Source organism: Perna viridis, chromosome 5, assembly GCF_037379345.1.
Source record: "Perna viridis isolate PV_CMFRI_1.1 ecotype Kerala chromosome 5, ASM3737934v1, whole genome shotgun sequence".
Lineage (NCBI taxonomy): Eukaryota > Metazoa > Mollusca > Bivalvia > Mytilida > Mytilidae > Perna > Perna viridis.
Genome location: NC_142449.1, coordinates 14,267,948 through 14,295,746, shown reverse-complemented (window position 1 = coordinate 14,295,746; position 27,799 = coordinate 14,267,948). Strand labels below are relative to the sequence as shown.

General features: G+C 32.6%; 1 protein-coding gene across 1 annotated transcript; it reads left to right on the top strand.

Annotated features, from left to right (window-relative positions):
* Window positions 1-692: 692 nt before the first annotated feature.
* On the top strand, window positions 693-26,858 carry LOC148616150 (enhancer of mRNA-decapping protein 4-like). The gene is made up of 27 exons (XM_088582882.1): window positions 693-948; window positions 2,382-2,523; window positions 2,957-3,077; window positions 4,203-4,308; window positions 4,717-4,903; window positions 5,258-5,423; window positions 6,076-6,180; window positions 6,605-6,714; window positions 7,032-7,115; window positions 9,597-9,692; window positions 10,029-10,137; window positions 11,105-11,273; window positions 12,147-12,240; window positions 12,611-12,705; window positions 14,462-14,573; window positions 16,443-17,138; window positions 17,406-17,555; window positions 18,429-18,479; window positions 18,663-18,735; window positions 18,962-19,211; window positions 20,076-20,231; window positions 20,612-20,727; window positions 21,236-21,401; window positions 21,988-22,174; window positions 22,736-22,952; window positions 23,268-23,431; window positions 24,687-26,858. The coding sequence occupies exons 1-27, from the start codon at window positions 849-851 to the stop codon at window positions 24,865-24,867; spliced, it is 4,203 nt and encodes a 1,400-aa protein (XP_088439008.1). The 5' UTR covers window positions 693-848; the 3' UTR covers window positions 24,868-26,858.
* Window positions 26,859-27,799: the final 941 nt, after the last annotated feature.

The following is a 27,799-nucleotide window of genomic DNA, read 5'->3' as shown; positions in this document are numbered from 1 at the left end:
ATAAAGTAGAACAGATAACATTATTAGTTGCTGATAAATATCATATCTGGTTTTGGATTATTTAATGAGATGTTTGAGTTATTCCATATTGGTCGTAACATACAGAAAATTTACCTGGCCTTTCCTATCCTTTGTATGCTCCACTAGAGACATAATTAAATAAATTGAAATTTATTTACAGATCTATTGCTCCACCATTTGATGTTATAGTGCAGTCAAGATAGTTGATGTGCTGAATCTCTTCAATTGCCTGGTTGTTGAGTGTAATGGTTTCATACTGTTTCTAGAATTTATTCACATGATATCGTTTTCTTGATATTGATCTTTACTCCTTATTTTATGCTTAGTACATGAACCTGTCTAGTTAAGTCCTTTTCGTACAGACATACACAAATTATTAGTCAATATATTTAATGAAATATGGAAGCAAATGCAAATAAATTAAAATGAAAAGCATCACATAAAACTCAACAATGTAAAAGAATAAAAGCAAAGCTGTTATCAACAGCAAGCAGAACAATGAGTAAAAGGGTCGTTGTCTGAGGAAATCGACACTTTAACATAGATTATATTTTTTTTTACTATTTTTGTTAATTAAAATAATTAATTACATATTATATCGGGATTTCAAACAACTTTGAACCTAAATATATTCGCAGGGAACAATTAGGCTTTTTTATCGTGAAGATAAAATAACGCAGTAACGTGGTCAATGGCAGCCGCCATATTTTGGATGAAAACAAACTTGTCAAGAATCGTTCTTCTTAATTTTTGTTTGCATATAAAGGTTTTTCATTTTGGCTTTATTCTAAAGAGTATCAACATACTACAGTGAAGTAAAAGACACAATGGAAGACGTCGGCAGTCCTGCATCGTCTTTAAACTCGGCAGGGACCGGTGACACAGGACATCTCTTGCAAGAACTCATGAATTTACAAAGATCCAATGGTAATGAATTGCGCATGTTTTAATGGTCCACCCTACTTTATATGTTAAGTGGTACCCCAAATTCTTGTTAAAAGTTATGGCGTACTTGATCTTAGTCTCGTATATTGATCAGTTTTACTAAAACATTACATACATTAATTTGTATATACAAGTAGACTTGCATGTACACTGCCAATGTACTCCTACAATATAAGCTGTTGGAATTCCATTCATCCATACCCCAAACTCTTACTTCAGAGCACCATATTGCAAACTGTTGTTTCGATGTTCTTTGAATTGGCAGAATTATAGTAAAATATTTACCATTTAAAACATTTACACAGTTTCTTTATCCTAACATGGGAGAAGGCGACTAAGCTGCAGAAAAAGAAATGACCTACCTGATTAGAAAATCTAGAAATCCTGGAAATCCTTTGAAAAAGCAGTTTAAATGAACTTCACATTTGGGTTTCAGCATTTTGAATGGGTACATCTGGTTAATAAAATTAGTTTGCAAAACAAAAATATTAAGTTAAGCAATGAATTGCCATTACCAACTTTAAGTTTGCTTTGTCAAAAATATATTGTATTCTGTAAAATTAGTGACCTAATTCAAAATGGCTGGTGACTTTGATCACTGTCTCTAGTACAAATGTTTTCTATGTATTTAACAAAAATTTAGGGTTTTTATCACTTCATTTCTGGTGGGTCAAACTTCTTTTACGGAAATAAAAAACTTAAAATATTTTAAAATACAAGTTCAGCCTGTCCACATTTGCTGTGGCTTTCAGTGTGTCAGATGCTAGAGGTTAGGGATGGTGCCAAGTCAGAAAATAGCTTGCCAGACAACCACTAGCATTGCTGGAATGATACAGACCCTGTTGTGCTGTGTTAGTCACTTTGTTGGATAGTCGATGAGCCTGTGTGGAGCATGCCCAAAATACTTGTCAAGGAAAATTCTTTTGTTCTACCCAAGCCCTACCTTATCAACTGAACATAACACAAAAGGATCTATTGTCTATTTCTATTATACATTGTCATTATGATTATAAATGTAGTACATATGCTACACATACAATTGTTCAGTAGCATATTTCTATTTCTAACTATGTTTGCTAGGGGTGTTACGATTCCACGCTGCCATGATCCGATTTGTATCACAATTTTTACAACATGAATGTTTGTGTTCATGTTCTTTACCTATCACAATAAAATACAAGTCTATATCAAGTTTATGTTGGTCGAGAGCTCAACAAAGCTTACATGAGCGTTCCTTATGTATTAATGCCCACTCTAAATAAAACTTATTTATTTATTTATTTTATCTAATCACTCTCTTTTTCTCTTCAGAAACAGACTTCATAAAAAAGATGTGTCTTTATATTGTCTTTCAAAGAGTTAATATTACAGTGCTGATACATGTATAAAGCACCTACATGTATTATCTTTTTCAGCTATGTCTAGTGCAAGTATTCAGTCAACATTAAACATGAGAGATAGTGCTGATGTCCCCATGCAAGGAGAAACTGCCCCTACTATTAATGAGTTGATGCAGACTTTCTACAGTCACTCACAACAACCAAACAGGCAGTTGATGTAAGATTGTTAATTATACAGCTTATAACTACAACTATAATTACACAAGTTTATAAATGCACTGTAAACAAAATTAGTGACCATACAAAATGTCAAGGTGTGGACATATGAAAGGTATAAGGATCATTAATTAAAGTGCAAAAGCATCAGGAAAATGAAGGTTGATGCTGAACCCAGTGCTAGATTGCAAGCAAGAACACCGACTGTAGTACATTCTTTTCCACTTCTTTTTTCCAGTTCAAAATCTGCTGATATTTTTTTTATTATATCATTGAATTGTCTGATTTTATTTTTGATAAACCAAACTAACTTGCCAGTGGGTTATAATAAAGAGGAATCACTGTGTAATAGTGAAAATTGAATGATTTGGGAGTTATTAGATTACAATGTGAAGTTAGCTTTGGAGTAAGAAAGTGTTTTCTTCTTCTTTCAGTACACTGCAGGGGTCTGATACAGTCAACAGTTTTAGTGTCTATGGTCAAGAAGTAGACATTGTAGCCAGTAAGCCTTTAGGAGGTGGATCATTGACACAGCCAACTACTGGTAGTAATAAGGTATATACTTAAAATGGAAAGAAACTGTCAAGGATCTTTCTGGCCAGGTCATTATTTCAGTGTTATAACAAAAAACCTTTAAAATGAAGTTTTCATTAATTTTTCAATATTTCTTTGGCTGACACATTACACTCCTTGAAACATTCACGTTTCCCATTTTAGCATCGTTTATCATGGGTTTACACATCATTTTGCATTCGTTTAAATGCACAATAATGCATGATAGAAGCATTCATTTAAACGCACATTGGTAGAGTTCGTTTAAACACACGATAGGAGCATTCGTTTATTTTTGTTATTTGATTATTTCCTTGATTAAACTGGTATTTTTTATATTTTTTGCAATTTTTAATTTTAATAATTTCATTAATTTTATTTTTTTGTTTTTTCTTTCTTCATTATTTGTTAATATTATTATTTTTCATTGTTCTTCTATTTATATGTACGATATGAACGTTCGTCTGTCATCCGTTTAAAAGATTTCGTTTATCGTGCGTTTGGTGAGCATTTAACATGCATTTGGGTATCGTGCGTGTGGGAAACCTAAATGTCTCGAGGAGTTATCATTTTGTCAATATCAAAAGAACTCTTGAATCTGTTCATTTAAACATTCACCATGATACAAACAAATTTTCCACTACCTCTAATGCAAATTTTGATCTATAACTCCTTTGTGGTTTGATAGTCAGTTAGTGCCTGGAAGATGTAAAAAAAGCAAGAAATTCATTTTTAAATGATTTGTTAACGTGTAATATTGACATTTGATGATCTTATTATCATAAAAACAATATATATACACCCACCGAGGTAAAACAATCACACACAATGAAGAATTTTGTAATGTTTATTACATGTATATTGTATACTATGAAATGAGAGATAATTTATGAACATTTAAAAAAAAACTGTAACAAAACTTTTTATTGGTTAGTTTTCTGGTGAACCAGGTTATTCAAAATAAACTGGTTGAATGGGTACTCTGATGTCATTGTAGTTGATTGGGTCGTAGACTGCGATTATAATGGTGGCAAACTTGAATGAGTTCTTAATTTGGTGTGGAATTTTTTCAACAGGTATGAAAGAAAGAAATTGTATTTATTTCTCTGATTTTTTTACTTTAACAAGGTAAAAATAACACCGGTGGTAAAGTATGACTGGGAGCCTATCTTCTATATTGGAAACCTTGTAGCCATCCATAAGAACAATGCCTATGCAGCATACACCTTAAGAGGTATGCATTGTACAGATGTTGGTTGATTTATGAATAAAGTTATTATTTGACAATTCTTTAAAAGTCTTTGATATATTTCTGATTGATTGATTAATTGATTAATTGTTTGTGTATGTCTTATATTTCATCCTGATCTTTCAGTATATATATTTTTAATCTTTCTTCTGCTCAACTGAGATTTGTATATTGTATGACTTGTCTCTTTTTTTTAACCATTTGGTAGGATTGATGTCTTATTGACATGTTCCCAATTTCCACTTTTTTTTCTAATTTCTTTTACATTTTGAAGTGAAGTTAATGATCATAAAACTGATAGTTTGTTAATGCACTTTATTTATCTGTCTACATTAGTTGTAAAATTAAGAAAATATTGTTTCATGGTGTCAATACTTCAACCATCAATTACAGGTAAATCAGGGGGTGTTGTCAGGATTATAAACAGGAAGACAGCAGAAAGGGCATTGCTGAAAGACTTTGCTGGCCGTGTGATAGATATTGCATTTGCCCATACTGATGATGTTTTGATTGGTGCTGTAGATGAAATGGGAAACCTCATGGTCTATCACATTAAAGAAACAGATGATAGGAAACTGGTGTATCCTTGTAGCTATAACCTGTTGCAGTTATAAACATGAGTTATCTACCTTGTAATTTGTTTCTATGAACTGAGTTATCTGCCTTGAAATTTGTTTATATGCATAAATGAACCCTGAATAAACTCAAACAAAATATTATGATCAATTATTTTCGAATCAAATCAGATTCAATACTTTTCGAACTTCAGTAAAAAAAGAGATGGGTACATGCTACTAATTTCCGTGTTTTAATTTAACATATGTATTATGCAGCAGAAACATTTTTACACTTGGAATGAAAATAATTTGTTGGGCAGTTTTTTTAGTAGCACAATCATGCCATATAAGTGTGACTTTTCTTAACAATATTCTAGTGTATTACTATGTATGCATGTTAAGAGACCCAGCACAGAGCAGCCCTCAGAATTTCATAGAGTAATATGGTGCCCTTTTATTCCTGATGATTGTGATGACAGTAGTATGACAGAATCATCAACACAAGATGCTTCCAGAGTCTTAGTTCTTACTCATAATGAGAAGGTAAGTAACTATTCATTTTAATTTTTGTTTGGCTTCATTGTGTCACTGTATTTAGTTTACAGTATTTCTTGACCAACTTAGGTATGAAATTCTTGGTTACTTTATTGTTGAATCTAACTCTGTGTTAAGACCCTAATTTCAAAATCAGGGTTCAGATTTAAACTTTAGTTAATTTCATATAAAATTAATTCTTTGTGTGCTTTTATTTGCTTTATCTACTAAGTACATATTTAAATTTTGAATTTTTAACCTTTTTTTTTTAAATTTGTCCACATTAAAGAATTAAAGATCTAGAAAAAAGCACGTTAATGCCATCATTCGGCAAGTGCCTGATGTCTGTTTAAACACCTTGTATGTCAATTTTTCCATCTGTCTGTCATTCTGTCCATTAAGTTTTTTGTCTTGGCTCTCTTCAGACAGATTGATTTCAAATTTGGTTCGTGGCTTAAAATACATTGTAATCAATTTTGGTTGCTGTCCCATATTAACTTCCTGTAAGACCGGTGGTATACCTAGCACGACAAGACCGGTGGTATACCTAGCATGACAACGCATGCACATGCAACTTCATGCTCTGTTCTATGTTGGAAAAGCTATATATGATTGTGATGTAGAGTACGAAGTAATATACAAACACTTATTATTTGTTTAGGCAGAGATATGGAATTTAGAACTGGTCATGAAGGAACATGGTAATGGCCCTGTAGATTCCAATGATGTGGACTTTGGACTGATACAGATACAGAGTCATACTCAGGTTAGTAAACTAATGTAATGTTTCATGACAGAAAATACTTAAATTTGTTGATTGAAAACTCCTGTACTTTTAAAATGAAACATGTTATCATAGTGACACATCTTAATCTTATCCTTGAATTTATCTGAAATTTTCTAAACCTGACATAATTTGATATTCTGTAATGTCAAGTTTCTATGCAGTGCATATGATGTCCATTAAAATCAGATGCCTACTTTATGAAGGTCACAATGTCCTATAGTTATTTATGTTATAGGTTTATGTAAGCTCCAATTTTAATTTGGATTGAAATAAAGCAGCTGAATTTTGTTTAATATTCATTTTTTCTAAGGAGAAAACTGAAGTTAATCATTACATGTGTATTGATCTGTAGCTCATATCATGTTGTGAATTTATAATTTTTTTGTGTATGTTTTTGTTATAGCCTATAATGGATGCAGCCTTCTCCCCTGATGGCACTGCCTTAGCTACAGCTAGTCTGGATGGTGAAGTTAAATTTTTCCAAGTCAACATGAATGAAAGTACATCTCCAAGGTATGGTAAAATGATCTGTTCTAGTGTTTCGTGCATCTAACTGAAATGGAAAAAGAAAGATTCACAGGATTTTTTTTTTACTCCGACTAAATTTTTGGTTCAATTATGTGATATGTTGTATCTTTTTGCCTTACACCTGACAAAAACGTTTAATAAACCTAAGAATTGATAACCCCGTAAAAGTTAGAACAATATTGGAAGCTACGATTAATGGAGTTTTGTTATACCATAATGAACACTTTTTTTATATTTTTATATTTTATACGTATATTATTAGCAATGGCAAAATTAATTTTTAAAAATTAAACAAATTTCAGGTGTTTGCATCAATGGAAGCCTCATGATGGTAAAAAGTTATCTTCTTTATTTTTCCTGGATGATCATAAAAATTCTAGTCCTGAGTAAGTATATCATGGGTGATTTTTAAAGGTCTTGGTTTTCTTAATTTTTGCTTTGTTGAAAAACATGGCTGCCATTACTAAAAATAGAACAGGGATCAAACAGTAGTTTTTCACATATATCTCCTAAACCGTCATGTTTAGCTATATTCTGACTAGGTAAAAGTGTTCAGCATGATGAGATCTATCTCTGATCAAATTTTGGTTTTAATCCGTTATTAAAGCCATGTTGGAGTTATTGCCCCTTTTCAACGATTTTTGCTATTTTTAATGTTATTTCTTTGAAAAATCTTCTCCTCTGATACTACTTGACCAATTGAAACCAAACTTGGTATGAATGTTCCTTGGGGTATACTGCATAGAACTGATGTGGGAATATTTGATTCGTCAAAAAACATGGCTGCCGTTACCAAAAATAGAACATAGGGGTCAGACAGTAGTTTTTCACATATATCTCCAAAACCGTTAGGTTTATGCAAATTCTTTCAATAGCTGAAATGATCCATATTATTAGGACTACAAAAGTTTTCAGACTCCTTGTAAGAATTATTGCTCTTGAAATTGGAAAAATGGCTTTTTTTTAATAGTTTTCAGTCAATATCTTGAAAACTATGATAGATTAAAAAAAACTCTCAATTGTCGAAAAGATCTTGTGATAAGTCCTACCAAAGACTTCTTGAGTCAAAATTGTTGGACAACTTCTTGTTTAATTTATTGCCTTTGAAAGGCAAAATTCAAGAAGGTGAGCGATTCAAGCTCCTGGGAGCCTCTAGTTTAAATGTTCTTGGCTTGCTTATCATGTTATTCATGTAATGCTGCCTCGTGCAAGTCCGGGTATCAAAAGAATAGGCCTGCAGCAGCGCTGAGCTTGTCGTAAAAGGTGACTAAATAGTGCTTAGAAACCTAGCCTGGGGCTACGCACTCTACCCACAGAGCAACTGGATTGTGTGCCCCAGGTGGTGGAATGGGGTACCCCTGGCGTGTTACATGCTGGGGTTGTCAGGCTATAATACGGAAAACCTGACCGCAAACCATAGTGGTGCCCCGTGTTGGGAAAGATGCCACATTCCTCGCACGTTAAAGAACCCTACTGTGGTATTCTCCTGGAATAGGAACCATAGGGCTCCACCACAGGAGGCTAAATTGTCCGACCCTACCCATCCCTCCCTTTATCTTGTGGCAATCAAATTTTGTCGACCCTATTACCCATGTGACCCATCCCATTTTTCATTTCATGTTCATTTTATCATCCATTTCATGTTCATCGTCTGAATATAGCTGAAATTTTGCTGCTCAGACATTAAAATCTGATAAATGTATTTTACTTGATATCTTAGTATAAACTATCAGGTTGATTTAAGAGTTGTGTTAACCAATGTTAGAGAATGAGATACTTGCATGTCCATTCTGCATCAATACAAAAACTAAATCAGTTCAGATTTATGATTTTTTTTTTTAATACAAATCCTTGTTAACATTTGTATTCACTCATTACTATATAAACAGATACAGAAGTTGGTAAGTAGTAATGGGTATAGTTCTAAAAATAAATCCTCTGTAAGAATGCACTCTAACTGAAGTGAAAGTGAAACTAGCTTGCACATTAATTGTCATTTCTTTATGTTTATGTAAATGTCATCCCATATAATTTTAATAAGAACTGTATCATTATTTGTATAAGGAACTTGATGATTTCTGGTATGTTTTATATCTGTGTTTTATCAGAAATTAGAAATTTGACAGTGTGAAGGGTAAACCTTTAGTAGAGTATATTACAATGCAGTGTTTGAAATTAGTGATAGACCGATGGACATCGTTTATAAAAAAAAATCATGCAGGTCTGTACTGAATTCCAGGAACAGAAAATTTCATGAAAATTTGCTGTAGGTCTGTGATGAAATAAATCTAGTTTTGAACACTGTTACAATTTAAATGAATGAATTAATGAATAAGTCCTCATTGGTTAAATTTGCACCAAGCTTATAACCTAGTTTCAACCAGAATGCAGATAATGCTTTCTTAACGAGTCACACTTCATTGATATGCACCAAATATTGATGTGGTCAATAGAAGTAATTGAGTCTAGAAAGTTTTGATACTCTGTTAAATTCTACTTAAAAGTTAAAAAAGTGACTTCTCAATGTTTCTAGGTTCATGGGTATTTCAAGGATATTATATCGCATTCTTGAAATAAGTGGTAACAATTGAAAGTTTCAGTATAAGAAAGGACTCTGTATTTAAATCTGAGCCAAAAGCTACCTGAAAACATAGAATTCAATCATTTTCACAATTAACCTAAGTTCACTAAGTTTCCATTAGCTCAAATCCTTTTTTTTAAAGATTTGCAGGGAGTTATTTGCACTCACTTTGAAATGTCTTTTTTTAAAGACATTTTTAAGTCAACAAGTTTTGATTGAATGCATCTTTTATTCAAAAATACACCTTGATTTTTGAGGGTGTAATTTATTTGATCATATTTTGTAGTGCCCAGTTCTGGAAGTTTGCTGTAACTGGAGCTGAACATAATCAAGAAATAAAGATTTGGAGCTGTGAATCCTGGACTTGTTTACAGACATTGAGGTATGTTGGTCTATTATTATCAGCTAGGTTAATTCATGCTGTCACTTTTCTACAAGGTACTAAAATAAACTTTAAAGAAAATGATTTTTATATCTTGAGACATTTTTCACAGTTATCTGAATTTATCAGTGTGAAATCAAAGTATACCAGCAAAGAAAGTGTTTCTAAATAGTGATTTGAAGTTCAGTGATGTAGTTTGTGATCAAAATTACTAGCCAAACAGGAAATATCAAATATATATATATTTTTTTATTTTCATGAAATTATGCCTTGACAAAATCACTATATCCATTCTCATTACTTATTTAGATGTTTTATATTTTATTTTATTTCTAGCTTTGTTTGTCCACCAGGATTACCATCTAATTTCCAGATTGATCCTTGTATGAAGTCAGCTTTAGATCTTAGTGCTAAATACCTCATTTTGACAGATATCAAACGAAAGGTATAACTATAACACATACACTAATATAATTTTAGGATTTGTCTTTCAGGAATGGAGCTTTCAAATGACATTTGATGTTGTTGATAAGGCACTGATGTGTTGTTTTATGTGAGATATCCTTTTTAAGTGTCAGTCTCTGTAAGAATGAGGCAGTGGGTGAAACATGGTATGAAAAACCCATCATTTTGATAGTGTAATTTGACCTATTTGATAGTGTAATTTGACTATTTGATAGTGTAATTTGACCTATTTGCACCGTCAGAATCAAAGAATAAAGACAAGATTTTCCATATCATGTTGCTGCATTGAGATATAATTTCATTGAAAATGTACATATAAATGGCAGATAACTCTGTCAAAAACCTCATTTTTCTAACATTCTATTTAAAATTTCAGAGCAAAACCAGTGATGCAGATATTAAATAATGGTCTTTTCAAATATAGAAAGTATCCATGAGTGAGATTTCATTGTCAGATCGGTGGGGTTTTGACATGCATGTTTCTGAATTTTCCCATTTTGCCTGATTCTTAATAGCACTTACACAAACACACTTTGTTTGTCTGCATTGAAAGTTCAAACAGTCGTGTCCTGACTGCATATGTCATTTCTGAAATACATCCCATCTGACAGAACAGTTTTGTAACCATGTTTCAGAGCATCTATATATTCAAGACGTCCCTGATGCTCAATACCTACGGATGTGAATAGGCTAATGAATTATTGAGAGTGAATACCTCCAAAATATGTACAGACATGCTATTTACAAATCTGAGGATAAGAAATCATAAAGGGTTATTCATGATGTCCTTTTATGGTGTCCATCTAATGAATAATTGTGTAATGAGTTTGTGAACTTTGTAAAAACTGCATGTTTTTGTTTCTGGTTAGTGTATGACATCACACAATTAATATAGCGTACCAAGTTCACAAGATGTACTTTTTCATTTTACACATATTTTGTTTCAGGTTTTATATGTGCTGCAGATATTTCAGGACAATAAGAACAATTCTGCCCATTTTAGTTCTATCTCAGAATTCCTCCTTGCTCAACCTTGCCTAAGTTTTGCCATACTTGATGCCAGTAAGAAGAAATTTAAGAAAACAGAAGATTCTAATTTAGATGATATTACAACAGGTATAAAAAAAGATTAGTTTATATATTTATCATGGTAAAAAATTAACTAATAGTAACTTTTCCATGTAGATGGTAGTTTTTTTTTTATTTGTGAGAATGAATGTTATATTCACCAAAAAAAGGTTCAGTACAACAATTGTGGTAGAAAAGATACAACTGGTAATGATGTATTTGTTTCTGATAGTGGTTTGTACCATAGCATTTTTATACCCCATGCTTAAAAGTAGAAGATTTATATAGTGATAATGCTGTCTGTCTGTCCGTCCCCACTTTCTATCGACAACTCTTCTGAAACAACTTTATGTAATTCAAGAAAACTTATGTACACTTCCTTTTTTGCATTTCCATCTGAATGACTTAATGTTTCCTGATATAAAACATGGACTTTTTCATTCATTGACTAGGAGGCCATCATCTAAACCCTAATTCCTCTGGGACTGTAGAAAGGAATTTATGAAACTTTCACAGATTCTTCATTAGATTATGCCATTGTCACCTTACCACTTCTCCTTTGCTTTTCCCCCTGATTGGGATATAACGCCACAAAAAGTTACCTTCATTTTACTCGGTCATTTGCCAAGTGTTGAACTTGTCCCAAGATGAATCCCAAAGTATTTCCTGCAGTTCAGACAGAACTGTTCTCCTCAAGATAGAAGTAAGTCTGCCCTTCTTTTGATGCCTTTGTGCACCTCCTATTTTCTTTTCCATCTGAATGACTTATGGGATTTTCTATATAGTTTCTTGGGAGGGAGTGTTGGGTTTCATTTAATGACTGCTTATAGTTTTATAGTTTTAAGAGGTGTTATGCCTATTTTTATGCATCTAGGGGTGCAGAAATTGATATTAAATGGTTTCTTCATGATATTTTTGTAGGGGAGCTCGTGAAAGATGATAATGATGAAAATGAACAGAAACCAGAGACTACAACATCAGGTGTTCAGATACGACTGTACACTGTACACCCCAAGTAAGTACACAACATCACATGGTTAGATAAGACTGTACACTGTACACCCCAAGTAAGTACACAACATCAGGTGTTCAGATATGACTGTACACTGTACACCCCAAGTAAGTACACACCACATGTTCAGATAAGACTGTACAAGAGAAGGAAATAAAATAGTTGCTTTACTACCTCCAATGGAAGGTGATCCTACTTAGGTACAAAGTATCATGTGAACAAAGGGAATCTATTTTGTGAGCTTGCTAACAATACATGTAGTTTAAACTGTTCTTAGTAGCTTTTTTTTAAAGAAACAAACAAAAAAAATATTGGAATTTGAAGACCATACAGTGGTAGTTCTAAGTTTGTCATGCCAAGTTTTTATTTTCAGAGCATTGCAGGAGTTACAGATACGATTCCAGCCTGAGTCTTCAGCTCCCCCACCACCTACACCCTCAATTAGTACTGTCTCACATAATGATACAGGTAATACTTTGCCCCTCCACCTACACCCTCAATTATTACCGTCTCCCATGATGATAGAGGTAATACTTTGCCCCTCCACCTACACCCTCAATAAGTACTGTCTCACCTGATGATAGAGGTAATATTTTGCCCGTCCACCTACATCCACTATTAGTACTGTCTCTAATGATGGTACAGGTTAAACTTTGCCCCTCCACCATCACCCACAATAAGTACTGTCTAACATGATGATGGAGATAATACTTTGCCCCTCCACCTACACCCTCAATAAGTACTCTCTCGCATGATGAAAGAGGCAATATTTTGCCCTTCCACCTACACCCACAATTAGTACTGTCTCACATGATGATACAGATAATGACTTTGCCCCTCCAAAGGCAGGCTTTTTAATTATTTTTTTTCAAAATCACAAATAAAAACTAATGGGTAGGGGGTCTGAAAGAGGGTTGGTAGGGTGACTGGAAACAATAATTTTTTTTTGAAGCCTTTTTCAAAAGTATCGAGTGTCATGGTGTGGTGGAATATTGTATGTTTGTTGTTCTTCAAGTTTGTGGATTGCATGAGTGGTTTAACAATTTTTGTTTTCTTGAGAATTTAAATTCTTTATTTAATGGACTAAGTCAAGCATGAAAATTAGTTCCAGATAAACAGAAAAACCTTTACTGTAAGATTGAATTTGTCTTTATTTTTAAACAACTAAGAAAAAAACTTAATCAATCATGGTATAATGATCTTTCATCATGTGTGTTTTTAAAACTAGGTTACCTGTAAAGTGTTAAGCATTATCTCTCGACCGTACTGTTAATATTTTAAATCCTTTCCTTCTCAGCATGTCATTTCATCATTGACCTTTGGTGTGTACTATTGCTAACAAAACATTAATCCATTTTAATCCTATCAAATCATTCATTATCATTCAGCGATGTCTACTCCTAAACCGTCACCTAGTCCTGAACGTTTTGGTAAATTTAGTGTGCTGTGGTGTTATAACTATTCTGGGATTTGTGTGACATATTCTCATTATAACTGTTCATCTGATTTCACTGTCAGGTTGTTAGCATTTAAAAAGCTCTGATTTGGTAGGAGACATGGGTTTCTTGGTCCATGAAACATTTTAATGTTTTGTTATTTTAATTTTTTTAATATGTTGAAACACAAGGTGCAGTGAAATTAGATGACGTTTTATTCATTATTCAAAATTTGGGATTTGATGTAGAACTAATGTTGGGTAGATAGGTAACGCTTGTTCAGGTGATCTGCTATTATGGTTGGGTAATTTTTAAAGGAAGATGGGCAGAGACAATGGAGTTGATTGTTGTGTAACTCATGTATTATAGTCTGATTTTATATTTACCTTATTTTCCATACCATGCACTGGTTTGGTCATATTAGTTTATTTGCTTCACATCCACATTTATAATTATCCCATCATTTTTGAATATCATCGTTATCATGTCTTTTCCAGTTGTTGATTTTTTCATACTGCCAATATTTATATAGAATTTGTGGTCTATGCCTATTCATTTATCTGTCAAAACCTGTCGTAAAGCTTTTTTCTAAGGTGTTGTCATAGCAATGCATCTATGTTTGTAAAGGTTATGTTTATATACTTACTTTAAATCACCAATACGTTTTTCACTCTTCATCTTTGTTAATCACAGTTCATAGAAACATTGTAACAAATATTCTTTTCAAGTTATCTAAAGTTTGATATAATTAGATACAGATCTATAATCTTACCTTGACTTTTTGCTAGGTATACAAGATGCTCTATCAGATCTGAGTTTGGATACTAATGCTCAGAATACCAGCCATGATGTATCTCAGCCATTACTACTCACTCCTGATGCCTTTACATCTAGTCCTAGGTTTGTACTCATCTATATTATTTCCATGGAGAGGTTTAAGTGGAAATCAGTTTGGCTTGCTACCTACTTTTGGCACTAATTTGCAACATTGATAAACAAGGATTGAATTACTATGCCTTGTACAATATGGACATTTAACATAAGGTTTTGTTATATTCCAATATAACCTTGAACATTCCTGTCTGATACCTTTAACAATAAATTAATACTACCATTAGAATCAATAAGACCTTGTCACTATTCATTAAGTGTAGGCTTTGTGGTTGGATGCCACTATCTTAAAAAAATTCATTATTATTTTTGAAACATCAATTTTTTTTAATCAATCTTTTTAATTATGTGTATATCAATGCTTTTCAGTGGTTACGATAGTTCTACAGGTTTTAGTTTTAACATGGAGGATCTATCATTTTCTTCCAGTGAATGTGGAAATACAATGTAAAGTCATTGTTGTTTAATTGTCATATTATTGATTTATAACTGCATGATAAAAAAAATTCACATTCATCACATTGGGCACTTTCAGATTATGTTGGAATCTTCACATAAAAATTGTATCTGTCTGTCTGTCTGTTTTGAACACTTAAGTGAGGTTACTAGGTCACAAAAGATGATGATTTCTGTTATTGATGGTTTGATTTCCAATTTTCTGTTTTTTAGAGACCAAAACAGCTTTCTATTTTTAGTGTTGAAGTTGAATTTGACCCCTATCATTGAAGACTAGTTGTCAGATTTTAACTGTTTCCTTCAGAATATTTAGTACTTTTTTTATGTGACCTTGTCTTATAAAACAAAGCACAAACTGTGTTCTAATTAGGGAAGTATATGTTTTAAAGAAATTTTCAATGTACTAGAAAAAATTGAAATTAAACAGTAATTGAAACAATTGATCAAATGTACATGGGTACCGTACTCTTAACCATTGTGTAGTTACATATACAGTGAAATGGCCAGTTTATAGGGGTGGCTGGTTTTGTGAAAAATAGCAATGCATTTTAAGAGTTGTTTCCATTAATGTGTTCTTTTCAATTTGTTGGTCGAGACATGTTTATTGCCAATTCAAAACTTTTGGCCTTTTATCACATTTCAAAGCTTGCATCATTTGTAAATGATTTGATTTTACAAACAGTACTGCCGACAAAATAATGTTCACGGTTTTGAAAGAATGTGTATTAAAGATCAAAGGGCTATTGATGGTACATGTAATTAATTATTTGTATTGTTTTTGTAAATTACCTATCAACAAAGTCTAATAATTTCACCCCTATGTTGTTTTGGCTTGGGTACAGGTCACATTAATTGACAGTTAAAAGATCATAAAGATCGTACTATTAAATGACCCTGGTTGCCTGATGTGTGTACACACCAATTAACAGCCAACCAGTGACAAAATGTAATGTCTAGATTAAATTTGTTGTTTAAACTACTGTCCCCTTCAATTATCATCTGTCCACTGATGAAATGCAAACCGATCAGTGAATGAATTATTAATTAAGTAATATTATGTAATCATTACAGTTTTGTTGACATATTTATTACAGGTTAACAATAACCGGGTGGCCGTAATTGAGAAGTTGTTTTTATTTGAAATATGTAACTAAAACTCTGAAAAACCGGCCGATGTACAGTTTTAGGGGATGGCCGGTCTATTGAAGATAAAACACACAGGTTTTAAGCTATATTGACTGGGACTTTTGAAAACTGCCGGTTTGAAAGGAAGACCGGTTTTCTGAGGGTCAGGTTTGGAGAAGTTTCACTGTACAAGTAATAGTATATTCTGTAATTTAGAGTGTTGTATGATAATCCTGTTACAGTAAGTTGCTTTGTTTATGCAACAAGGAATAGCTTAAAAAAGTTTTGTTTTTACAGGAAAGCCCAGGCTGATACGACTGTTGACCCAACTAGAACCAGTATGGGATCTAGTACCAGTTCTTTCACTCATGTAACTGGTTTACAGGAGGAACTTTACTCTCCTCGTAGTAGTCAAGGTAACCAGTCAGTTATATCAGAGGGAAGTACTATCACTCAGACTCCTAATTCCAAAGATTATCCTTCAAATATTACTAATGGGGAGATAACTCCTGGATCTGTGCCATTACCTCCTGTCTCATCAACAGAAGAACACGACCTTGAAACACCAAAGTCTAAAGGTCAGTCTGGAGAAAATACTCCCATATCTTTAGATAGACTTAATAATGTGTGTATGGATGATTTCTTTGACACTCAAGGTAGTAGACAAACAATGGAGAAAACAATGGATACCACAAGTACCACAGGGTTTGAAGTGGTAGAGGGTAGTCCAAGGGGAGGCCAGAAACCTCCAAGTATCAAAGAATCATTTGATGAGAATGATGAGGAGGTAGCTGAAGTCTTGGGCGAGACCTATGATGATGAGGAGAGGAAAATAGAAGAGGGCACTCAGCCATTTGTAGAACAGATTGATGAGAAGACTGTGAGTGACTTGGGATCAACTCAGGGTAGTGATAAAGTAATTACTGCCTGGCCCAGGCCACCTGATGTAAGCAATGAGGAGCAAGGGGAGGAAGGCGAGGAAAGTGAACCATGGTAGGTCTGACAATTTCTGAAAGTATTAAGTCAAATTCACCATGTAAACATTTATTGAATTAACTCTCTCTGAAATTAAGTTCATACTGCTTATTTGCTATTTTACTAAGAAAATTTTTAATTTGCAAGATTTGTTTTGCATTGGTGTTAATGGAAATGAAATTTTTAACCATGACAGACAAATTACAACAATTTGAAGCAACCCTTTGTTAATTCTGTAAAAAAAAATAACCCTTCAAATCCATCAGTTTATTTTGGGTATTGCAGTGACTACCAGGATGATGAAGATGTCCAGGTTGAGGAGGAGGAGGTGGTTTGTGAGGAAGATACAAGAGACAAGGAACCAATGCCAGAGGCCAGCAGTGAGGAAATAGAGGAACAGATTGAAGAACATTCAGAGGAATCAGAATCAGAAGGGTGAGAATATTAGTTAGGATATATACAGAAGGGTGAGGATATTAGTTAGGATATATACAGAAGGGTGAGGATACTAGTTAGGATATATACAGAAGGGTGAGGATACTAGTTAGGATATATACAGAAGGGTGAGGATATTAGTTAGGATATATACAGAAGGGTGAGGATACTAGTTACGATATACACAGAAGGGTGAGGATATTAGTTAGGATATATATAGAAGTTAATTCATTCTTTTGATATGGGTTGCAAGCAATTTCTGCCTTAGTCTTTATGTTCTTTCTAAATTATTGATGTATGGTTTGTTGTGTATATTACAAGAATCATGAATTTGTACTTTTGGTCCACCATATATTCAGAGTTTCCATCAATCATCAATTGGCATCCTTTGTTGCCATTTGATTAATTTTATAGAAAATATGAGAGATATTTAACATTAAGACACTTGATTTACAGATAGGTTAACACACATCTTTGCCATAACTATACGAAATTGATTAGATAGACTATTTAATCAGTATAAAAATGTGTCAAGTGTTGTAATACTCTGTCTTCCTTTAATATGTGATAACAGTTGAAATCATTTATGATGTTGTCGGGTTGATTATACTCCTAAACAAAGCTGCTGAGGGTATGATGATTTGACTGATCCATCAGTCTGTCTGTTATCAATATATTGTCACCTGGTTATTATTTTAGAATGCATTCAACCTTTGTTGAAATTTTGGTAATCTTAAAAGCTTGAATATAAAGAATTTTTACAGAAATACCTTTGGGGAGACCTGTTTCTGGGATGAGTGTCCAATGTTAGAGGATGTTGGATATGTGAGCATGGTCACTTAAATTTTCAATTATGTTTATCATTTATTCCAGTCCAAGACAAGCACCTGTTGCTGGAAAGGTTCAACCCAAAGTGTTGATCAAGTAAGATATACAAACATTGATCAGATATAGTTAGTTACAGCTTTACTTGACACTTAAATTTTTAGTTGTAGATGGAATTATATTTATCAAATATTAAAGTAAAACAGATCTGAATAATTTGACAACTGAACACATTGACATAACTGAATATGCCTTTTACACAAAATGTTCACTTATTTTCAGGGAGGTACCAATACGAATTCAAGAGGTGAAAGAAATAGTCCGAGAGACTGTGGATAAGCAAGCTTTGTCTCAGGTATATACCCTCTTCAAAGTATCTGTAATTGCGCTTTCTGCATAATGGTGAAGACATATTTAATTTTTTTACCAGCAAAGTTAATAATGATTCTGTTAAGCCTCATCTTTTACTTTGCACTCAGAGAAGCTATTTAGCAAGTCCCAGATTTTTTTACTGGGAAATGAATTGACTCTGAATTTATCCTGGAAGTAGTTAATTTTTCATCGTGTCAATTTTTTCCTAGCTGCAAGACAATGTACAGAACATCCTATCAGCTCTAGAGTCCCAGAATGCTGTAATAGAAAGACTCCAAGAACAGTTGGCTGAACAACAGGAGAAACAATTGGAGTTACAGAGACAACACATAGAGACAGAACAGTTACGTCATATGTCTCAACAACCACAGCCTAATATAGAAGAACATCTTGGTAAACTGGAAGGAATAGTGACTTCTCGTGTAGAGAGAATGTTTACACAACATGCTCAGAAAGAGAGTATCCTTATTGAATGAAATATTAGGTATATATTATAAATGTAGGTCAAGTAACATGTTTAATATAATAATACATGTTAAATTGGTGCTTGATTGATCATGTAATAATAAAAATAAAATTAAAAAACAGATTTTTATACTCTTGACCCTTTAATGGTAAAAATTCAAACTTTGAGTTGTTATTAAAAAGGATATTTCTCCCTTATAATGTTTGCAATAACATAACCAGTTCAAGAGTTTCCAATATAGAGTAGACAAATAAATGAAGCATCATTTTATTTTCCTTTAAAAAATATAGCTTTTAAATTTAATTCAAGTATAAGAAAATTAATAGAGTTCTTTGTTTCCTTTTATACAATTTAGTCATTGAATTTAAGGGGAAATACAATGTCAATTAAAATTCAATTTATTTCCAAATGCTAAAGTTTGCTTGTGGGATTTGATATGATAGTATAGAAATGACGGATAGAACTAAGATTTATCGAGTGGGATATATTGGTATTTGCTAAATTTGGCTAGTGAAAATATTTTTTTAATTCAATCCCTGTCCAAAGTAGATTATTTCCAGACTTAAGGAGGTAGACCTAAGGTAAGAGACATAACTCATGAAGTCAGTGATATGTTTGTATCATATTCAATTTTACCAAAGCCTATCATGCTTTCCTTTGACACAGAATGAAATCAATCAAAGTTACTGTGATGCTTACATGAAATTGATGTAAAATGCTGAATACAAACATTCCACTTATTGCTGCTCCAACAAACAAACAAACATTCCAATGATTTTTAAGAGTTGTGTCCCTTACCCTAGGTCTACCTCCTTAAGTCTCCAAAGATCTTAAACATTTTCCTTAACCCATGCAAGACCAAAGAATTAATCAGATAATGCAACAGTCAGAGAATAGAGAGAAACAGAGACATGATCGTCTCCAACAGGTCCTGATACAGACACTTCAGACTTCTATAGCCAGTAATGTACAGGCACAAGTTACAAATGAAATGAGAAGTTCTGTACTTCCAGGTTTGTTACATTATATACTTTCAATTCATACATAGAGAAAGTATATCAAGCCTTTTTCTGATGTTTTCAGTATTAAAGAAGTTTAAGTATAAGTATTTTATATTATGCAAAATATAAAAAAGTTTAATGTGCTAGGAAGACTACGACCAGCATCTTTACAGATACAATTTCTTACAAATTATTCAGTAATTCAATGGCTTACAGAGTGTTTTTCATGTTCAATTTTGATCCTTTTTGTGACTGCCCGAAGTATATTTTCAATGTCCACTTGGTTCTTTTATTTTATTTACCAAAAAAAATCATAGGGAAGCTAAATCCTTAATATTCTTCAGCAGATTTTGATAATTCTTTAATGTAACCAAAATGTTAAATTTATACAGCTGTGACTAGATCAATGGAACCACTGAAGGACCAACTCCACCAGGATCTGGCTCAGAAACTCACTGCTACTGACTCACTATTGAAAGATAGTATTGGTAAAATGGTTAGATCTAGGGTGAGTCTCGACCATGCCTTACAATAAAAAGATGAATAAACATCTGCAATTTACTACCTGATAATTTATACACTTGTCTACTATATTTATTCAATATTGAAAGGCAAATTTAAATACATTGTTGTTTCTTATTATTAAATGTAATGTTGCTAATAAACAGACTTAAGAAAATTTGGACTTCAAAACTCACTGTATATTATATGTAAACTACTGTGTTTGTTAGTCCTGTTTGAATTTCAGTTGTTTTCAATTCATTTTGAATATCATATCTTTAGAAAGCAGAAAAATCTCAACATTTTTAATGTTGATGTTGATAAATTAGAAGTGATGACACAGAAATCTTAGACATGTATGATCTGTAAGTAAATAGCATAAAAGGTAATAGAAAATTTACTTTCTTAGAAAACATGACATAAAAAGTAGACACAGTCCAGGTTCTAATTTGAAAAAAATATATATATATACTTTATAGCAGTATATAATGATGAAACTAAATTCAATTTGACAGCAAACAACAGAGGCTATAGGATTAGCCGCTAGTAATGCCTTACAGACCCCTATACAGGCAGCTTATAGGGAGGCTTTTCAGAATATTGTCATCCCTAACTTTGATAGGGCCACACAAAATATGTTTCAGCAGGTTAATGATGCATTTACCAAAGGAACTAAAGAATGTAAGTATTTTTAAGTATGATGGGAATGTTTTGTCAACCCATTATTTGTGTTGTAAATTTCAGATGTACATTGATTAAGTTTTGATATTTTGAAAAGAAGAACTGAATTTTGTAAATTTAATAAATATTTTATGTCTTTTTATCATTATAAATATAATATATAAGTGTAAAAGCAAATCTTATTCAATGTTTTTCTTTTTGTTTTTTTATTGTGTATTTAACCATAGTAGAAGCAGATATTACAAAATATGGATAAATTCAAAATTTTATTCTATGATTTATAACACGATAAACAAGTTTTATGATAAATAAATGAAACAATTTCTGATATTATAGTTGTTATAGAAGTGGAATAGGCTTAGAACTAAGAATACAATATTTCAGTATTCAAAATTTTTGTAGGTATTTGACTTTTGATGCCTTATATGTTCAAATTTTCGTTAATGTTTTTCTAAAATCTTTAAAAAAAACTACTGTTTTTTTAAATAAAATTGAAAGTGGCATCATCTCTTTGACTAAATTGAACCATTGCAATGCCTACATAATTTTTCTTTTTTACCACTTGCTGTAATAAAAAAAATTTCAGATATAAGAACATTGGAATCTCACTTGGACCAGATTAAACAGAAGCATACAGAAGCTAGGGATCCTATTGTAGCTCAGGTTAGGAAACTTGCTGATTCCTTCCAGAGTACATCAGAAACCATCAAATCTCAAGTCACAGCTGGTATCAAAGCACAAATACAAACTGAAATGCAGTCAGCTTTCTTAAGGTAACAATACCTGATCATTATGAATAAACACTAATATTTGGTTTTTCATCAATGTGAAATGAAGTAGTAGTCAATACATATGTTAAGTGCATTAATTTTCAATGTAAAGTAATTCAGTCTATATTTGTGCAAAATTGATGATTTTTAACACTGTATAACTCCTATTGTTTCATGAAACCATGAAAATTGATATGTTTACAGTTAGCTGAATGAAATTGTATTGTATTTTTTTTTGTATGCCATGGGTGTTTTATCAAAGTAAACATACAAAAATGATCTGAACACGGACAAAGAGATATATGGAGAAAATACCCATGCTGCACTGACCCTAATTGGACAAAATTACAGCCTATCATTCATGAAAAAATAGAAACTGCTATTGTTTTTTTTTTCTCTATGAAATAAGATTTGGCTTAAAAAAGTATTACGTAGCATTTAAGTAGTCAAAGTGATAACAAAAAAAGTCCAACAAGACATTGCTTATCCTGTCATTTTCAGCTATTCTTTTAACATTGGGAATGCTAGATACAAAAACAATATTGTATTGTTTTTATTTGACAGTTTACAAGAAACCATGATAAGGTCAGTGAGACAGGCTGTAAAGGATGAAGTCAGTAGTGCTGTACAGGAACAGGGTGCTACTATCAGTAGTAATGTCCTTGATGCCATGAGATCAGGGGCAGTAACTCCTGCTCCAGTAAGTCCAGATCCCCAACATGCCAAATCTCACATCATGCAGCTTCTGAGACAGGGCCAGCTTAATGCTGCTTTCCAGCAGGTAAATACCTTTAATAAAGTATGTTATGTGTCCTTATGAATATTTTTAGAATGGCAAACAAAATAGCAGGAAAGACCTTGTGCATTAACAGAAATCATTTTTTAAATCTTCTAGTTAGAAGTTCAAAATAAGAAAAATGTGCTCTGTAGAATTTCCCAAATTTTATTAATCTATCTTTTAGTAATACAAGTCGGAACTTTTTATCAAACTTGCAATCTTAGTCGCTATCTCGGTGTTTGGTACTTTATATCTGCTACTATATATTTCTTACTGTTTAATCTTTACTATTATATCATGTGCATTTTCTTATTACAGGCCTTATCTGCAGCCAACTTAGAACTGGTGGTGTATGTTTGTGAGACAGTAAATCCAGCTCAGATATTTAACCAAACTCCCTGTCCTTTAGAACAACCAGTACTACTGTCTCTGATCCAACAATTATCTGCTGACATAGGCAACAATACTGAGCTTAAACACAAGTAAGTGTCTGCTGACATAGGCAACAATACTGACATTAAACACAAGTAAGTGTCTGCTGACATAGGCAACAATACTGAGCTTAACCACAAGTAAACGTCTGCTGACGTAGGCAACAATACTGAGCTTAACCACAAGTAAACGTCTGCTGACATAGGCAACAATACTGAGCTTAAACACAAGTAAGTGTCTGCTGACATAGGCAACAATACTGAACTTAAACACAAAATAAGTGTCTGCTGACATAGGCAACAATATTGAGCTTAACCACAAATAAGCGTCTGCTGACATAGGCAATAATACTGAACTTAAATACATGATTGTTTGATTGATTGTTGGGGTTTAATGCCCAAGCAGCAATATTTCAGCTATATTCAGGCAATGAACATGAAATTATGATGACGAAATGAAAAAATGGATGGGACACAAAGACAATAGGGTCGACAAACTTCGATTGCCACTAGAAAAAGGGGGAATGGGTAGGGTCAGGCAATTTAGCCCCTTGTGGTGGAACGCAAAGGTTGCTACTCCTATCAAATACCACAGCAGGGTTCTTTAATTTTCGAGGAACGTGGCACGTTTTCCAACACAGTGCACCATTCTGGTTTGCGGTCAGGTTTTCCATATTATAGCCTGACAACCCCAGCATGTAACACGCCAGGGGTACCCCATTCCACCACCTGGGCCACACAACCCAGTTGCTCTATGGGTAGAGTGCCTAGCCCCAGGCTAGGTTTCTGAGCACTATTTAGTCGCCTTTTATGACAAGCTTAGTGCTGCTGCAGGCCTATTCTTTTAACACCCGGACCTGCAAGGGGCAGAACTTAAATACAAGTATATGCAACAATACAACAAAACTGACTTTAAACACAAGTGGTGATATGATATTGACATTGAATTGTATTAAAGATATTTATAAGAAATAAACTATTGTATACATGTAGTAAGTTATTACACAATAACTACAAGTATTTCAGGGAATGATCTTTAATTTTTAGAAAACACTTATTACTAAAGTGATTGCCAGTGTACAAAAAATTGTCAAAGCCCACAAGAAAAGAATGGAATTTTTACACGTACCTCAACAAGAAATTTGTTCTGCAAACCCTTACCTATTGTTTTAATGAGTACCAGTAGGTTGTTTTAGCTCAATTACATCTTTACCAGACTAACTGGTGAAAATAAAGGTTATTTCACTCTTTACTGTTTCAATTCATTCAATAACCACAGTTTAACAAATACTCTTCTTGTTTTCAGGTACTTAGAAGAATCTGTGATGAATTTAGACTTGACCAACAAGATAACACAGGAACATATGAGAGGAGTGTTATATAGTCTAATACAGAAACTTAAAAACTATATCAGTCAACATCCTAATGATAAAACATGTCGGCAACTTAGAATGTTACAAATGGCATCAGAATCATTGCTTAAGTAGACTTTGTGCTTTGATTTTAGATCAGAGCTGTAACTGTGCTAAACTCCACATTGTATTGAAGTTTTAACTCAGCTTTAATTTGGTACAACAGTCTCAAGAGTTCAGGCTGAAACAAGAATGTGTATTAGTACTATCAATTACATAGGACTTCAGTCAGTTTCTGTTCCACTCTTAGTTACTTACTTTAGTTATGAGATATAAGGTGGTAAAACAAATATGGATCATAGCTAAAATCATTATTGTTTTGAATATTTGGTTTGGAATTAAGTAGGTGAAAAAAGAGACTTTCATTGACATAAGATATATCATTGAATTCAGTCAATTTGTGTTATAGTTTAATACCCTGGTAGATAAAGTTTTGAGGTATATTTATGAATTATCCTGTCAGTCTATACTTCCATTTGTCTGTCAACACATCTTGTAAGTGCAATTACTTGTTGAATTAATAAAAAATTAAAGTAGGCTTGGTGTCCATTGGGGAATGTAACTATTATTGATGTCTGAAAGAAGAGATGTTAACATTTCATCAGCACAAATCCTCCTTAACTGCTCTAATATACAGAATAGTTTTACAGATGTTAATGAATGGAATTTATTATATCTTTCACAGAAATTTTATTATGTATTCCCATTGTGCACCTCTTATTTTATATTTTGATCCTAATCAATTTAGAGGTCAAAAGTTGCATACTGTTAAATTGAGGAGTTGTAGGGTATCAAGTTAGTAGCATTGCTCACAGATCTTCTAGTTTAATTTCTTCATATTGGTATTTGAATTATACCACTGCTGACCCATTGGATATTTTTTTGCCAATATTTCATCTTTGGTTCAGAAAATTTTAATAGATTTTGTTAATAATTTTTATTCCTTTGAAGCTATTTTTGAAAATAGAGTGTTCATGGGATTTTTTTTCATTTTAGAAAAGTATTGCATTGAAGTTGGAATAGCTTCTATGTATATCACTCCAGCAAATGTTGGTACTTAAATCCTTTTTTTTTTATTTTATTCATTCCAGATCTAAATTGTATATTCAAAGTATTTCTTTTATTTTTTTATGATTAAAAGTTTATATCCAGTTTTAAAACTGATATTCACCTAAGTCTTTTTTGGTGCAAGTTCTTTGTATATATTTTTATGAAACATATTTTCAACACTTGTAACACTTTGTATTTGGTCTTGTCCTTTCTTTTGAAAACTTTAAATGTACTTGTTGAAACTTTTCCAATATTAACTTTTTTTTTTGGTTTGTTTGTTTGTTTGGCTTTTTTTTAATCAATAAGCATGATTGAAGTCCAAAGGTTTTTCAATAAATTCATTATAAAAAAAAGACAGTAAAACATAAAAAACCGTGCGTACCCACCGTATGTTTTTTTCTAAGGTATAATAGGAAATATCAATTTTTTTTTTCAAGTTGCAATACACATGTTCTTCTTCATCCGTTAGTGAACAATATGAAACAAATAATACCCAGATACCATTTTTGTTTATGATCAATGATATCACATTTTCTTTGTTATTTTTTAAATTGCACCAATCTCAAATGAATAACAAAGTGCCAAAAATTGTTATGGTACTTTACCTTTACTTCCTTCAAATAATCGTATTTTAAAAGTACATGAAGCCCCCCCCCCCCATAGGGTTTCCAGATGACAACTTGAGAACTGATCAGTCACTTTTTTTTAACTTTGCATAGTTGTTTAGGACCATAAAATACAGATTAAATATCAATTTTCTGCAAATTCTAAAATGTAGTTTTCAAGTAAGGCTATTTTGAACATTTTGCCATCCCCCTTTTTTCACCATAACATTCCAGGGTATCATTAATATTCCATGAATGCCCAATTTTAGAGAGTTAAGAATAAGATAAGTGAATGTTTATGTTGTAGCTTTGGTACATGATTTTAGTTTTGTTTTAGTTGTGTCATAATGGCATTACTGTGATATAGACAGACAAGCAGTCTGTAGGTAATAAAATCATGTTAAAACATAACTGTTTTGTTTTTTTAACCTCTTTTTTGTTCTTTTGTCATAAGTGTGTCTGACTGTCTGTCTTGGCATTGAAATGTACTAATATAAATACCCTGTGGTTTAATTGACAGAAAGAAGTAATAGTTAAATTAGCTAGTTAATAGGATGTAGCAGTAGAAAAAAGCATTTTGGCATTATTACTTATGATAAATTTTACACTTGTTATAATTAGAAATTGACCTCTTGTAAATTAAGTTTACCATTTAGAAACTGCATGGGAGATGACATAACTGGTTCCATATATTTTTATACAACCTCAAAAATTTGCATTCATATAATGTTATGGTGCATTCATCATCGTCATCATCTGTAGAAACTTGGTTTCAGTGTGACCACTTTAGTTGTTGCTGACCAATTGTTTTGAAAATTTGATAAGATTTCATCAACCACTAAAGGAAAATTCCAATTTAATTTAGAGTTCGTTGCCCCTACCAGGTAATCCAGGGACTCTGACCAGACATGGAAAACAAACACACAAAAAAGACCATAAAATAACCAAAATAATATGTACTAAGTAAAAAAGAAATGTAAATGAGCAACTCAGACTCCACTAAAACTGGGAGCAAAGACCTGGTACACCAGTAGGGTAAGCATCCACTGCTTTTCTGAAAACATCTGCCGAGTTGCTCATAAAGAGTCAAGTCCAGGGTAGACAAAAGAGAAAAGGAAAATTATGACAAGTTGAACAAATCAGTCATCATGGTGCAGATGTAAAACCTTATGATCCACAAGTTCATGATGTTGATTATAAATATTCTGTAGTAATGACTTCAATCTTGTATCAATATAATCCTGTTACAGAAGTCCAATTGTAAGAATTCTAGCATGATACAAAAAGTGTGTAGTTATGTCAAGCTCTGGCATAATATTTGAGTTGTGATATGAAAACTACATACGCTGGTG